Source organism: Gopherus evgoodei, chromosome 17 (genome assembly GCF_007399415.2).
Source record: "Gopherus evgoodei ecotype Sinaloan lineage chromosome 17, rGopEvg1_v1.p, whole genome shotgun sequence".
NCBI classification, from domain to species: domain Eukaryota; kingdom Metazoa; phylum Chordata; order Testudines; family Testudinidae; genus Gopherus; species Gopherus evgoodei.
In genome coordinates, this window is record NC_044338.1 from 932,035 (window position 1) to 947,535 (window position 15,501).

Here is a 15,501-nt window from a genome sequence, read left to right on the forward strand (position 1 = left end):
ATGGAGGGCCTGGCAGGGAGCAGAGGCCTGCGAGTGCGGCACTGGCAATGGTGTGTCTTAGGTTCTCTCTCGAGCCCTGCGCTGCAGCAGCCGGGCTAGTGTGTCCAGGACGTGTTAAAACAGTGAGGGGTTTGTCCAACGTGTGCCACAGCATCCGTGTGGCCGAGCATCGGGGTGCTGGCTCCCCAGCAGCCGCCCAGAGATGAGACCATCCCCGCTGTGCCTGCAGGCCACCTGGGTTGGGGAGCTTGGAGAATGGGTCGCCCGCCTCACCCACTCCTCAGCCTTAGGAGAGGTGAATGGCAGCCTGGATTCTCTGAGCTCCTCCAGAGCCTCAGCCAGCCCAGCGCGCTCAGCCCTGTCTGGCCTTGCCAATGGCAGCAATGCCGTGCCTTGCAGGATCCAAGCTGTGGCTGTCTGTCGCTCTCTCCCATGGGCAGTGGGCTGTGGTGCCCGCCAGGAGGCTGCGCTGTGTCCTTGGGGGCACTCGGCCAGCTTGTGAGCTCCCTTCGGCCATGTATTGAGCTGGGGCTCCCACTCTCTGGGGAGGTGCTTGCTGCCTGACAGACAGGCTCTGCCCAGCCGAGCTGCAAGCAGCACCGTGTGCTCCAGGGGCTGGTGGAGGGGCCCGAACCAGCTGGGCGCGCCGGGGGGAGGAGCTCCCAGCTGGAAAACATGATCCCATTCACATAGAGATATTTGCTGTAGCCTCTTCTGGACCTGGATCAGCACCAGCTGGAGGCTCCTGTTGCTTTGCCCCGAGTTGGGGAGAGTGGCTGTGGCCCCCCAGTGGGATCCAAACGCCTCCTAGGGGGGAGAGAGAGAGGGTGTCATGCCTCCCTCCTGGGCTGCTGCCCTCCATGGCACAGGGACCCCTTGGAGGCAGCATTTCCCAGTCTGTCCCCCTCCCCAGGCCTGGGGTGGGGGCTGCATGGCAGGCGAAGGAAGCCCCTGGGCAGCCCTCCCCTTTCCCGGAGGGGCTGTGTTTGACACCCTGGGCTCTCCAGCTGCTGCTCAGAAAACGCCCTCTCGCCGCCTGCCTGCAGGGAAGGGGGAGCTTCCCTGCCCCGCTCCTGGGGCACCTGGTGCTTTGGTGTGTTCAGGCTCCAGAACAGTGAGACCACCGGGCCTGCAGTACCTCGGCACAGGACAGGGACGGGGATGGGGATGGAAACTCGCCGCGGCCTGACCCTGGTGCTCCCACCCCCTTCCCTGCACGGCTGGATGCACATTGATCAGTGACCTCCCTGGCCCGGCAGGCAGGTCGGTGCTCTGCCTGTGGGACGAGGGGGGAGGGCCGGGGCCAGGATTAGAACCAAGGAGTCCTGAGTCCCCGTCACTTTGCTATTCTCCAGTGGTAGGGGAGGCTCCCCGTATAGCGAGGCTCTGAGGCTGCAAAGCTCCTTACTCCAGCCCCTCAGTCCCAGGTGCTGCCGAGGGGAGTGGGAGCCGGGGAGTCTGGTGGGAGCCAGAGCAGAAGGGAGGTGCTGAGTGAGGCCTAGGGGAGCAGAAGAGGTGGGTCTGGCTAGGGCTCTCCTGCCCTGGGGCCCGTGCTAGCTCTGGTCTGGTGGCAGTGGGGGCCATGAGGGCTGGTTTAAAGGGCAGGCGAGGAGCAGCTCTGCTCTCCCTAGGCAGAAGGGTACTCCGGATTCAGTTGCCATGGAAACTGCGCTGCTGTCCCAGATGCTGCTAACTTTGAAGTCCACCCAGGGTGGAATCAGTCCAAAAATAACAATAAGACACTTTGGGTTTTAAGGTGGCTCTGTGGAATTGTTGCCTCGGGTAACGGAGGGCAGGGCAAGCCTGGGGTGGACGAAGCCCAGCTGCAGGAGGCCACCTCCTGGCTTGAGGTGGGTGGGCTCTGCTGCCCTTACCCCACTGAGACTGGCCTGGGGCTTGACTGTGTCTCTACTGGCATGGCCAGAGTGCATCTGCCTGCCCAGCGGCGTGCTGTGTGACCCAGGGGCCCTGCTTGACCACAAAGAGCTCGCAAGACACACTCCCTGCGCATTTACAGTGGACAGCAGAGCATCCCCACCCGTTGGGCACTGGCCTACCATGCACTCCAGCATCGGTCACCCACGACCTTTCCTGTGTGGCGGGGGGGGAGGGGGCTGTCTGCACTTTCCAGAGGCTCAGGCACTCGGCCGTGGGAGCTGGGGTCTGGCTGAGTCCGGAGCCAGTTCTAAACCCTGGTGCTGACTCCTCCGGCTCCCTGGGTCCAGTCCTCACCTATGGGAGTTCATGCAGGACGGCCCAGGTGCCCCACCCAGAGTGGGTCCTCCATCTATGTCTGCATCATGGGGCCCAGGTGGGGTTGCCTCCCTGGAAGGTGAATTTACAGGGCATAGAAATGACTTTTAATAATCACATTTCTTATAGAATATTGCAGAGTTGGAAAGGGAGGGTCCCAACCCACGTCCGGGGGAGTGACCGCTGTGATCAATGTCCATCGCTGCAGTATAGGAGCGAGGGTCAGGGCGAGACGCCGTCAATAGCCTGGGGACATAAAAACTCCTGGTCTGTCCCGGCTGTTAGATTAATGAACGGCGAGAAGAGAAGCACTCGGGAGCAGGAGCTCACATGACGCTGCCGCCTTCCTGAAGGGACCCCCAGCTTGGCCCATTTCGGGGACCAGAGTAAAATCCCTCCGGGGGCATCTCTCCTTAGCATCTCCCCCGGCACATGAGTGGGAGCTGCTTTATGCACTGGGCTCTCCTGGTGAAGGTCCCCAACCCTTTCAGGGAAATGCAGCCACTGCTGGAGGGGAGCACTTCCTGGGCAAGCAGCTCGGCACAAAAGCTGAAGGGAACGGACTGACTAACACTCTGTCTGATCCGGCCGGGGCAGGGGGCTGTGCCAGTGCCCGCACATGTACCAGACATGGACACTAGTTGGAGCCTTTACAGCCTCTCTTAAAGGCAGTGCCTTTACCTGGACCACTGGGGTCACTCTGATGCAGAGGGGATCACCGTCTGCCGAGCTTCCAGCCAAATACTGACCCAGCCTGGCCCTGCTTAGCAAGCTTGAGGCCTGTGGTGTTCGGAGCCAGGTAGCCACGGGCACTGGGTCTCCCACAGTGGCTCATGTGGTGCAGGCCTGCGCCATGCCCATGGCGGGATTCCCCAGTAGCCTGAGGCAGGGTGTAGCGAGTTTACAGGGAAAACAGAGGGGCATGTACTGCACCTGCTGTGAAGCTGTGGCACTGGCTTCCTGGGCCTCCATGTGGCACTGGGGTGTCAGGCCCCAGCAGTGCGAACAGGGGCAGGCACTGCAAGGCAATGGTCTGGTCCCAGCGAGGAGCCAGTGGGGCTGGCTCTGTGCATTGCAGCTGCTGGCCATGCACCCCTTGGTGCCTTCCCCGTTGATTTGCTGGCTGAGGCCCTGGCTGTTCGAGCAGAGCTCCTGTGCCCGGAGCAGGCTGGTGACCCTACCCCTGCATTGGTTACAGCGAGATCTCCCTGCCCTTTGTGCTGTGCCCCCTGCTCTGTGAGGGACAAGGGCACATCTCCCTCTGTGGTCCTGCAGACCCTCTACAGCCCCCACCACCCAGAGGGAGTAATTTGGCACTTAATTGTGCTCAGGTGAATGGCACTGAAGTGGGCAGTGAGCGTGGAGCCGTGGGTCAATGCGGACCCCGTGTTCTTTAATTATTCGCTTAATCGTGGTGACATGGGCTCCTTAGCATGGAGGGTAATTAGATTTGTGTTCATCGATTCCCTGGGCGGCCGTTATCCAGAGAGAAATGACCGAGTGCTGCTTTCCTCTGCCTGCCGCGCCTCAGCTCCCAGTGCTGTCACAGCTGGGTGCTACACGCCTTGACCTGGCCACGGTGGGCTGGCGCTGCCATGCCGAGGGAGTCGCGCACCATCTCCTGGCTAGCGCCGTGCCTGGGCCCGGGAGCCCTGCCTGCCTGTGACACGTTCTTCAGTGTAAATAGATGACATGAAACAGCACTGGACAGCGAGCTGGGAGCCTCTGAAAATGGGGTCGGGGCTGCCTGGTGGCTTCTGCAAGCCAGTGCAGTGCTGCTGAGTGGGGCCGGCCCCTCTCCTTACATAATAGCTGCACTCAGGCCCCGGGGGGGACTGTTCAGCAGCTGGGCTCGAGCTCCTCCCTGGCTGCTTCCCCAGCCAGTGCCTGTGCGTGGGCTAGGAGGTGCTGCAGTAGGGATGCTCTGCTGGCCCTGTGCCTCACCTCTTGGCCTGCCGGGCTGGGGCAGCCAGCTGAGCTCACACCTTTCTCCCCTTGGCCCTAGTTCCCATCGACACAACGCAGGGGGTGAGGATGCTCTATGTGTTTGTGGATATCAAGATCGACACGTCCCACTTCGTGGAGACCATCCACTTCAACTTCCCCAAGGGCTCCTGCCTGGCTCTCGTCAGCACCATCCAGTTCGTCTCCGCTCTGCAGGTGAGTCAGCTGTGGGGCCGGGCTGGCTGCTGGACCTGGGGCCTCACACCGGTAACACTGGGGGGCTCTTTCATTCCCACAACCAGCTGCCTCCCAATGCCTACGAATGCAGATAAGCAACAACTTCCTGGAACCAGCGCCTGGTGGCTTCCAAGTCACCTGCTCCCTAGCTGGGCCTTCTGCAGGGAACCCAGGCCAGAAGCTATTGGACCAGTGCCTGTCGTACCTGCAGCGCAAACCCTGGGCTCCCAGGGCTAATGGGACTGGATGGGTTTAATAAGGAGCACAGTAGGGTCTGCAAACGTCCCATAATCGACAGCTCACTCACACTCCTCTCCTTGGCAGTCCTGGAGGCCAAATTTAGGCTGATAGAGAAGAGACTGAAATCCAGGACCTCTATGGTGGCATTCTCAGAAATGCTCCCAGTTTCATGCGCAGGGCCTGTTACGGAGTCACCGGGCGATGCTCTGGAACTGCTCCCCACCAAGCCAGTCAGGACTTTGGGGAACCTCCTCTCCCTTGGAGCAGACTTGTTCAGGGCAAGAAGCTCACACAGCTTCACCTCCTGGGTCTCTCTTTGGAGCATTCAGCATCCTCTGCCCCTCCGTGCGCTTCCCACAGCGAGTCCACCCCAGCGGGGTCCTGGGGAAGCCACCGGGTTCTGCACCCCCACTTCGCAGTCATACGTGACTCTCAGCCAGCCAGTAAAACAGAGGTTTATTCGATGACAGGAACAGGGTCTAAAACAGAGCTTGTAGGTACAGAGAACGGGACCCCTCAGCCGGGTCCATTCTGGGGGGCAGTGAGCCAGACCCTCAGGTCTGCCCTCCACCCTCGACCCCAGCCAGCTCCAGACTAACAACCCCTCCCAGCCCCTCCTCTCTCCTCAGCCCCTTTCCCGGGCCAGGAGGTCACCTGATCCCTTTGTCTCCAACACCTTCAGCTGGCACCTTTGCAGAGGAGGGGCCCAGGCCATCAGTTGCTAGGAGACAGAGTGCCAGGCATTTAGGTGCACTGGCCCTTGGCTCTGCCAGATACTTAAGAACTGCCATGGGGACACTGAGGCACCAATACAGTATTCAGAGAAAACATTAAGAACTTTCCCAGTTCGTCACAGGGCCAGGTAGGCAGGCAGAGCTTCAGAGTCCCAGTGCATAGATGAGAGGATGGTGTAGAGAGAAGGGGTTTATATTCATTAGGGATTGGGGAAACTTTTGGGATGGGGGGAGCCTATACAGGAGAAATGGGCTCTACCTAAACCAAAACGGAACCAGACTGCTGGCACTAAACATTAAAAAGGTTGTGGAGCAGTTTTTAAAGTAGGAGATGGGGGAAAGCCGACTGCTGCAGAGGAGCACGTGGATCTGACAGAGACTTCTCTTAGGGTACATCTTCACTACCGGCTGTATCGGCGGGTAGCAATCGATTTCTCGGGGATGAATATATCACGTCTCATCTAGATGCGATATATCGATCCCCGAATGCGCTCCTGTCGACTCCGAAACTCCACCAACGCGAATGGTGGGAGTGGAGTCGACGGGGAGCCACGGACGTTGATCCCGCACCGTGAGGACGAGAGCTTACTCGAACTAAGATACTTGGACTTCAGCTACGCTATTCACCTAGCTGAAGTTGCGTATCTTAGATCGATCCCCTCCCCTAGTGTAGACCAGCCCTTAGAGGAGAGTCTATTGATAAAGATTCTCTAGGTTATAGTCAGGAGCAGAGGATGGAAGAGGACAATGTAAGGGCCGGATCAGACGAGAAGCATTCACGTAAAAAGGAATCTGACACATCAGAAAAGGGCAGACAATTAAAAAGTGACAAGCTTTTAAAGTGCTTGTACACAAATGCTAGAAGTCTAAATAATAAGATGGGTGAACTAGAGTGCCTTGTGATAAAGGGGAATATTGATATAATAGGCATCACAGAAACCTGATGGACTGAGGACAGTCAATGGGACACAATCATTCCAGGGTACAAAATATATTGGAAGGACAGAACAGATCGTGGGGGGGTGGGGAGTGGCACTATATGTGAAAGAAAATTTTTACTTCATTTGATTCTACATTTTAAGTGAATCCGCATGTTCCATAGAATCTCTATGAAAGTACTTTCGTGCTCTAATAAGAATATAACATTGGGGATCTATTATCGACCACCTGACCAAGACAATGATAGTGATGATGAAATGCTAAGGGAAATTAGACTATCAAAATTAAGAACTCAATAACAGTGAGGGATTTCAATTATCCCCATATTGACTGGGAACATGTCACCTCAGGATGAAATGCAGAGACAAAATTTCTCAATACTTCAAATGACAGCTGCTTGGAGCAGCTGGTACAGGAACCTACAAGGGGAGAGGTAACTCTCGATATAGTCCTGAGTGGAGCACAGGAGCTGGTCCAAGAGGTAACTGTAACAGGACCCCTTGGAAATAGTGACCATAATATAATAACATTTAACATCCCTGTGGTGGGAAGAACATCTCAATAGCCCGACATTGTGGCATTTAATTTAAAAAAGGGGAACTATGCAAAAATGAGGGGGTTAAACAGAAATTAGAAGGTACAGTGACTAAAGTGAAATCCCTGCATGCTGCATGGACGCTTTTTAAAGACACCATAATAGAGGCCCAACTTAAATGTATACCTCAAATTAAGAAACACGGTAAAAGAACTAAAAAAGAGCCACCGTGGCTTAACAACCATGTAAAAGAAGCAGTGAGAGATAAAAAGACTTCCTTTAAAAAGTGGAAGTCAGATCCTAGCGAGGTAAATAGAAAGGAGCATAAACACTGCCAAATAAAGTGTAAAAATGTATTAAGAAAAGCCAAAGAGGAGTTTGAAGAACGGCTAGCCAAAAAGTCAAAAAAGGTAATAAGAAAATGTTTTTTAAGTACATCAGAAGCAGGAAGCCTGCAAAACAACCAGTGGGGCCCCTGGATGATTGAGATACAAATGGAGTGCTTAAAGATGATAAAGTCATTGTGGAGAAACTAAACAAATTCTTTGCTTCAGTCTTCGTGGCTGAGGATGTTAGGGAGATTCCCAAACCCGAGCCAGTTTTTGTAGGTGACAAATCTGAGGAACTGTCACAGATTGAAGTGTCACTAGAGGAGGTTTTGGAATTAATTGATAAACTCAACATTAACAAGTCACCGGGACCAGATGGCATTCACCCGAGAGTTCTGAAAGAACTCAAATGTGAAATTGCGGAACTATTAACTAAGGTTTGTAACCTGTACTTTAAATCGGCTCCGGTACCCAATGACTGGAAGTTAGCTAATATAACACCAATATTTAAAAAGGGCTCTAGAGGTGATCCCAGCAATTACAGGCCGGTAAGTCTAATGTCCGTACTGGGCAAATTAGTCGAAACAATAGTAAAGAATAAAATTGTCAGACACATAGAGGAACATAAATTATTGGGCAAAAGTCAACATGGTTTCTGTAAAGGGAAATCATGTCTTACTAATCTATTAGAGTTCTTTGAGGGGGTCAAAAAACATGTGGACAAGGGGGATCTAGTGGACATAGTGTACTTAGATTTCCAGAAAGCCTTTGACAAGGTCCCTCACCAAAGGCTCTTACGTAAATTAAGCTGTCATGGGATAAAAGGGAAGGTCCTTTCATGGATTGAGAACTGGTTAAAAGACAGGGAACAAAGGGTAGGAATTAATGGTAAATTCTCAGAATGGAGAGGAGTAACTAGTGGTGTTCCCCAAGGGTCAGTCCTAGGACAATCCTAGTCAACTTATTCATAAATGATCTGGAGAAAGCGGTAAAAAGTGAGGTGGCAAAGTTTGCAGATGATACTAAACTGTTCAAGATAGTTAAGACCAAAGCAGACTGTGAAGAACTTCAAAAAGATCTCACAAAACTAAGTGATTGGGCAACAAAATGGCAAATGAAATATAATGTGGATAAATGTAAAGTAATGCACATTGGAAAAAATAACCCCAACTATACAAACAATACGATGGGGGCTAATTTAGCTACAACAAATCAGGAAAAAGATCTTGGAGTCATCATGGACAGTTCTCTGAAGATGTCCACGCAGTGTGCAGAGGCAGTCAAAAAGTAGGATGTTAGGAATCATTAAAAAGATGATAGAGAATAAGACTGAGAATATATTATTGCCCTTATATAAATCCATGGTACTCCATATCTCGAATACTGCGTACAGATGTGGTCGGCTCATCTCAAAAAAGATCTACTGGCACCAGAAAAGGTCCAGAGAAGGGCAACTAAAATGATTAGGGGTTTGGAGAGGGTCCCATATGAGGAAAGATTTAAGAGGCTAGGCCTCTTCAGCTTGGAAAAGAGGAGACTAAGGGGGGATATGATAGAGGTATATAAAATCATGAGTGATGTGGAGAAAGTGGATAAGGAAAAGTTATTTACTTATTCCCATAATACAAGAACTAGGGATCACCAAATGAAATTAATAGGCAGCAGGTTTAAAACGAATAAAAGGAAGTTCTTCTGCACACAGCGCGCAGTCAACTTGTGGAACTCCTTACTGAGGAGGTTGTGAAGGCTGGGACTATAACAATGTTTAAAAGGGAACTGGATAAATTCATGGTGGCTAAGTCCATAAATGGCTATTAGCTATGAAGGATAAAGAATGGTGTCCCTAGCCTCTGTTCATCAGAGGATGAAGATGGATGGCAGGAGAGAGATCACTTGATCATTGCCTGTTAGGTTCACTCCCTCTGGGGCACCTGGCATTGGCCACTGTCGGTAGACAGATACTGGGCTAGATGGACCTTTGGTCTGACCCAGTACGGCCGTTCTTATGTTCTTATGTTATCAGCCTATCTGTGTTCAGCCTGGAAATCGGGCAGTTGTGGGAGCCTCCATGCCTGGGTGCTGCAGTGTCAGGGGGTGGGGATATGCTCCTGTCCTGGGGCTGGGGCTCATGGTGCCAGGGTGAAGGAAGGGAAGGGGGAAGAGCTTGCTTTTCTCAAAGCATTTCACTCTGAAGGGCCCTAAAACAGTTCTGGGTGTGTGAAGACCCAGCACTCCTTCCCTGCTGGGCTGCAGCCCCCTCCGGGCGGAGCTGCAGAGTACAGCACTGCATGTGCCCGGGCAGGGTGCCTGCCAGAGCCTGTGTGGGGTGGGGGGTGCTGTGCAGGGTGCACACCTGTCGAGGAGGTGCTGTGCAAGCTGCACATCTGACGGGCGGGTGCTGTGCAGGGTGCACACCTGTCGGGAGGGTGCTGTGCAAGGTGCACATCTGTCGGGGGGGTGCTGTGCAGGGTGCACATCCTGTTGGGGGTGCTGTGCAGGGTGCACATCCTGTTGGGGGGCTGTGCAAGGTGCACACCTGTCGAGGGGGCTGTGCAAGGTGCACACGTGTCAGGGGGTGCTGTGCAGGGTGCACACCTGTCGGGGGGGGTGCTGTGCAAGGTGCACACCTGTCTGGGGAGGGGCTGTGCAGGGTGCACACCTGCGTGTCTAATGGTGTCTCTCTTTCCAGCCTCAGCGACTGCTCAGAGCCACCAGTTCCCCTCTAATGAGTAGCTGCAATAATATTCATCAAGTGCTTTGTAATAACTCTGATCAATGTTTCATGCCATGCGCCCCCGCCGTCCCAGGGGAGCCGGCCCTGTAAATGTCAGGGCAAGCAGCAGAGCACTTGGCATTTTGCTGCGATGCTGGTAGTGGCAGGGGAAGTGCCAGCAGCCGCTCACAGGCTCCTTGTGAATGGCCGGCTCCGCAGGACGGGAGAGATGAATGAGCCTCTTGAGTCGTGTCTGTCTAAACTTGGGGTCATTGAAGCGTTAAACATTTTCTCTTGTATTTTAATTGATGCGTCTGCTAGCGGCTTCCAGCATCTGGCTTACGTTCCCTCGCCAAGGCAGGGCCAGTTCACTCGGCCAGGCGAGTTCTCACTGCTCCAGCCCTGCCTGGAGACCTCACCTCTGCCATGCACCCTCCTGCATGCCAGGGCCCCTCAGCTGACCCCTGGCGGAGCCTGCTGCTGGGGGCTGGCAGGGGCCCAGGCGTTTGGGCAAAGGACACAGAGTCTGAGGGCGGAGATGTGATGAGGCGGCCTGGGAATGCCCTGTGCAGTCAGTCAGGGGCTGTATTCCAAGCACACACTGCTGCACCGCTCCATCCCTCTCCACCTCCCTCAGCCTCTGGGGCAGTTTGTTCTCAGCCCAGCCCACCCTGAAGCCCCGTCCTTCATGTTTGTCTCTGACCCCTTGTCTCTTCCCCACAGGCAGCCTCCCAAGTGCTGCGCTCTGAATACAAAGTCAGCATCCCGCAGTGCAAGCCACTCTCGCCAGGCGAGATCCTGGGCTGCACGTCTCCCCAGCTGGGGCCGGACACAGATGCCGTTGTGTAAGTACCAGGGTTCCTCGCAAACACTTCAATGATGGGTGTTTTTAAGTCCTCTAGTTCAGGCGATACAAAACCTGTGCGTTGAGCAGGCCTCTTCCCCCATTTGTACAGCCCCATGCGTGTCCAGGGAGCTTTGGAAACCTCTGAGGAGCCTGGGATTCCCTGCGCTCCAGGGTGCCAGGGGGAATGGGAATCTGGCAGAGGTGGTTCCCTGTAATCCAGACCTGGGGGAGACAGGACCCACCTGGCAGGCTCTGCACAGAGTGGCTTGTGCTTGTAGCGTAGAAGGAAGAATTGAGTCGTAGATCAGACTAGATAGTAGATGGAAAGGCGGGCAGATAATTGGAGAAGACGAATGGCCGGACCCCAACATCACAGCACTATTAATTTTATTTAAGGACAGCAAATTAGAGGGAGCACTTCGCTTCCTATCACCTAATTATTTTAGGTAATGGAAATGCTTAATGTACTGTGAATATAGTGAGCTGCAGAATAAATAAATAAACGACCCCACCCAGGGGAGCCCAGGCAGAGCTGCACTGGCTGTGCCCTCAGTGGCAGTCTGTGTGTGGGGCAGGCGACCCACAGCTCATGCTGCCCCCTGAGCCTGCCTGGGAGCTTGAAGTGGGATAGGGTGGCGCCCACCCCTCGGGTTAGCACGCACAGTGACTGAACGGCCTGCATCGGGATCGCTGGCCCATTGTGCTGGGGGGAGGTAACGGGGGCACGTTCCCGGAGGCCAGCTTGGCGTGTCTCACCCCAGCCCACAGGGGAATGATGGCCTGTCAGTGCACGATGCGTCGAATCCTGGTGACAGCGCAGGGCTGTGGGAGGGGAGGACCCCTCACACACATCCCATCCTTCCACACTGCTCTCTGGCAGGAGCCCACGCTGGACCTGCTGCTTCCCTGGTCAAGTTCACCTCTGGCTGGCCCCAGCCTCCCTTCCTCCTGCCCGGCCTGGCCTGGCCTTGGCTCCAAACTCCGCTCTGCACTGCCCCTCTCTCCCCAGAGCCTCGGGAGCGCCTGATGCCCATGCTTGGATCCAGTGCCTCAGAGCCAGCATGGAGCCATTAGATGTTTTCTCCAGGCATCCTGTGACTGAGTGACAGGCCCCTCCGGCTTGCTGTGCTGAGCTGCAGCTGCCCTGACTCTGGGCTGGCATGGCAGTGGGCACATTGCACCAGGGTGGCATAGTGGGGGCTGCTCTGGTGGGTTCTGTAGACACACAGCATGGTGAGAGGCACACAGAACTGCCAGCACCTCCCAGGGGGGGCTTCCTTTAGCCCAGTCACCGGCTCCAAAGGAGGCAACAAGAACCAGTGCCCCCTCAGGGAACAACTGAAGAGTGGCGAGGCCATAGGGTCTGCAGGGGACACGCGCAATTGGCTTCGTTTCCTGAAGTGGGGCTTGGCCTTGGAAAGTCTGGGGCATGCTGCTTAGACAATGGACAGCTCAGGCCCTGGCTTGAGGGGTCGGAGCTGTCCAGTAAATCCTCCTTCTGCCTAAAGGAACTAGCCATGGGAATGCCTGATTCCTACTGCAGTCCTGTGGAGCTCCTGCCCCCAGTCATGTCTTGTGGCATTGAGTTCTGCAGGCTAATCATGGGTTTCCTTGGATCAGTATTAAATGTGTTGCCTTCCAATTTCCTGCCCTCCCACCTTTTCAGGGAGGAGGATTCAGGCTCCGCACCATGTTCATGTAGACTAGGGCTTTTCAAGGCCCACCCCCTTCCCTGGCCCTGCCCTCTCCTTGTGCTAGAGAGAAACTCCAGCGGGTGCAGCTTGTGGGTTCTTGTTCCATTGCAGATGTGGGTGTCCAGCTGCTGCAGGTGAGTCCCAGCTGTGGCACTGGCTGTTGTACCTGTGCGACTCCACAGGCTCCTGTCTGAGTTGTTATTTTCTTATTTAGCCCCGTCTCTGGGGCTAACTTTTCCAGACAAATTAGCTTTGATCTTCCAAAATGTCATTCTCCAATTAAGGGCAAAATCTAGTCAAGTTTTACGTCTGAATTCATTTTCCAAGCCCTCACTCCATTAGGGCAGCTGAATGAAAGGCTTTGAAATGTAATTGCTGACTTGAAATCTGATTAGAAATGGAAGCAGAAATGTCTCTAACCAGATGTAGCTACTGAGCAGATCTGAGGCTGCACATTGACTCACCCTCTCTGCCCCAGGCCAGCAGCAGGAATCCATTTTTGGGTGGAGAATGGATGCCTCTCCTGGCTCCAGCAGGGGGTGCTCCCCCAGCCAGTGGTGGCGGCGTGCGCTGGCTACGGGGCGGGGAGAGCCCCAGGTGGAGTGGTGGGAATGGAAATTGCATTATTTAAAATACGCTCCTGACTCATTTCGGTACCTGTGGTACCCAGGAGATGGTCAGTGCCCAGGGCTGCAGTCTCACTTGTGCCCAGGTGCCACTGCATCAGTGGGCCCAGCAGGGGCACATCCTGGAGTGCCCAGGAGGCTGCTGGGTGTACGGGGCGGGCAGCTTAGCATGGCTGGGTTCTGTTCCATATGGAGGCCTGGTCTACACTTAAAACTTAGGTCAACATAGCTACATCATTCGGCTGTGAAGAATCCACACCCCGATGACCTAAGCCCCAGTGTGGACACATCCAGTGAGCTGGCTGCCAGCGCTCGGAAAGGGGGTGTTCCTACAGCGACGGAAACCCCCCTGCCATTGGTTTAGGCTGTGTCTACACTCCAGGCTTACAGCACCAGCTATGCTGGCCTGGCCCCTGGAACCTAGCTATGGGCTGGGCCAGGAATGGTGAGGAGGGCCAGCCCCATCGCTGTGCAAAGCCCTGACTTTAACTCAGGGACCCCAGAGCTCATCCCCCAGGCAGGCTCCCAGAGCCACGTCCTTGTGTTCTTTCACTGTCTGCATGTGATGCTGTTAAAGCAAAGGAGGCAGCAGAGATCTTCCTGCCTGCCGCTAGCAGTCAAGTGCTTTCAACCCATGAAGGCTCACGTGATGCTCCTCATCCTGCTCACGCCAGGGCTGTTTGAGCTCCACATATAAGTCAGACCAAACGAGGGTGGCCTCCCTTGCTGTGTGAGTGCAGGCAGAGTGGTCCCATCCCCTCGCCAGCTGCGTGCGCGGGGGCTTTCTCTGTTTGCCAGCGTGAGCTGGTTCTCCCCTGCCCACTGGCGCTGACTGGTCCCCATGTGGCCTCACAGGCTTTGTTTGCAAGTCCCAGAGTGCAGGGCTGCTTGAACCCACCCCTTAGTCGGTTGTTTCCCTGCTCTGTGCCTGTTGTGCTCAGCATGGGCCAGTGTGTGTCCTACACCCAGTGCTGACAGCAGCAGCAGCCACCAGGCAGTCAGAACGGGCCTGAACCAAACGTCCCCAGCTCTGGGACTGCGCTCTGGAGTCAGCTGGCTCCTGAGCAGCGTGACAGCGTCCCTGAGCTCTTCTCTGCCTGCTACAGGTACCTGGGAGATGGGCGCTTCCACCTGGAATCTGTCATGATTGCCAACCCCGGAGTTCCCGCCTACAGGTACTGGAGCCAACCAGGCTGCAGGGGTCACCAACATTCACACTGTAGGGTTGAGCCGTACCGGGGGCGTTGCTGGGGAGTGGATATGGGATTTCCTAGCATGGGCATAGTCAGACTGTCTGTGGATACCTCCCCTCCCATTTCTGGCTGGGCATCCCGCCTCTCCTTCCCCTGACTGTCGCTCAGACCCGGCTCCCCTCCCACTGGCTTTTGCCTGGCCTCCCCTGGTCCCCCCCCCCCCCCCCCGCCCATGGGAGCCCATGGCAGGGATGCTGGGAAGTGTTTAATGTTTGTTTAGCTTTTTAATACAATTTGCTGCCAGAGCCAGGGTGGGGAAGCCAGCAGCCAGTGCTCTGCAAGCCGCCACTGGTCCGCAGTGCAGCGTGGCTGGGCGAGGAGAGAGGCGGTGAGGTCAAAACTTGTCTACCAAGAGCAGAGCCCGTTCATGGGCTTCTCAGGCTCTATCTCCGCTACAGGTTATGTCATATAACCACCCCCCCGAGCGACATACAGTACACTGACATGAGTTCTTGTGTGCACCGCGCGATGCCGGCAGGGGAGCTCCCACCAGCACAGCTTCTGCCGCTCGCGGGAGTGGTTTTATTATGCCAACGGGACACAGAGCGTCGGCTTAGAGCGTCTTCACCAGACGCGCTGCAGCGGCCAGCTGTACCAGCCCAGCCGTGCCGCTGCTGCACTGGACAGGCAGACATGGCCTCAGTTGACTGTTGCTTCTGGGGCAGAACGAGGCCCCGGGCCTTCACCTTGCAGGTCCCAGCAGCACGGTCTGGCCTCCTACAGGGTGTTGGGCACTCAGGTGGACTTGGCTGGCAGGGAGTCATGTGGGGGAGCCGCCACGGAGCTATCCCCAGCGGTTCCAGGGCTGAGGGAGAGGTGCAGAGGGGAGTCGGGCTGGATGAGATGAAACCAGCCATTTACTCGGGCTGAATATAAACATTTTGACAAGTACCTGTGAAAGCTCTTTGAGGTGCAGCCATTAAACTCCCCGGCTGCTGCAGGCAGAGGCCATAAAATGTGATGATGAGGCTGCTGAAAGCAGATGAAATATCAGGAGCGAAAGGCTAGCCCATTTTGTGAAATCTGAATTTCTTAGTAGGTCGTTTGTTACTAACGGGAGACGCACGTCAGGTTTATGGGGCTGGGGAAGCTGCTGCAGCCCAAGTGGGATTTGATTAAAATTCTCTTCATCAAACAAAGCAACAAATCAAAGATTT

The 15,501-nt window shown here is 55.1% G+C and overlaps 2 protein-coding genes across 2 annotated transcripts in view; one reads left to right on the top strand and one right to left on the bottom strand.

Annotated features, from left to right (window-relative positions):
• Window positions 1–15,501, bottom strand: part of LOC115636335 (protein ABHD15-like) — a 575,307-nt gene that overhangs the window by 268,265 nt on the left and 291,541 nt on the right. The window lies entirely within an intron of this gene.
• DPH1 (diphthamide biosynthesis 1) overlaps window positions 1–15,501 on the top strand; it is a 60,050-nt gene that overhangs the window by 34,125 nt on the left and 10,424 nt on the right. Inside the window, exons 5-7 of the mRNA XM_030536274.1 lie at window positions 4,259–4,413; window positions 10,648–10,769; window positions 14,198–14,266. Coding sequence (XP_030392134.1) covers window positions 4,259–4,413; window positions 10,648–10,769; window positions 14,198–14,266 — 346 coding nt within the window. The remainder of the gene's footprint in view (window positions 1–4,258; window positions 4,414–10,647; window positions 10,770–14,197; window positions 14,267–15,501) is intronic.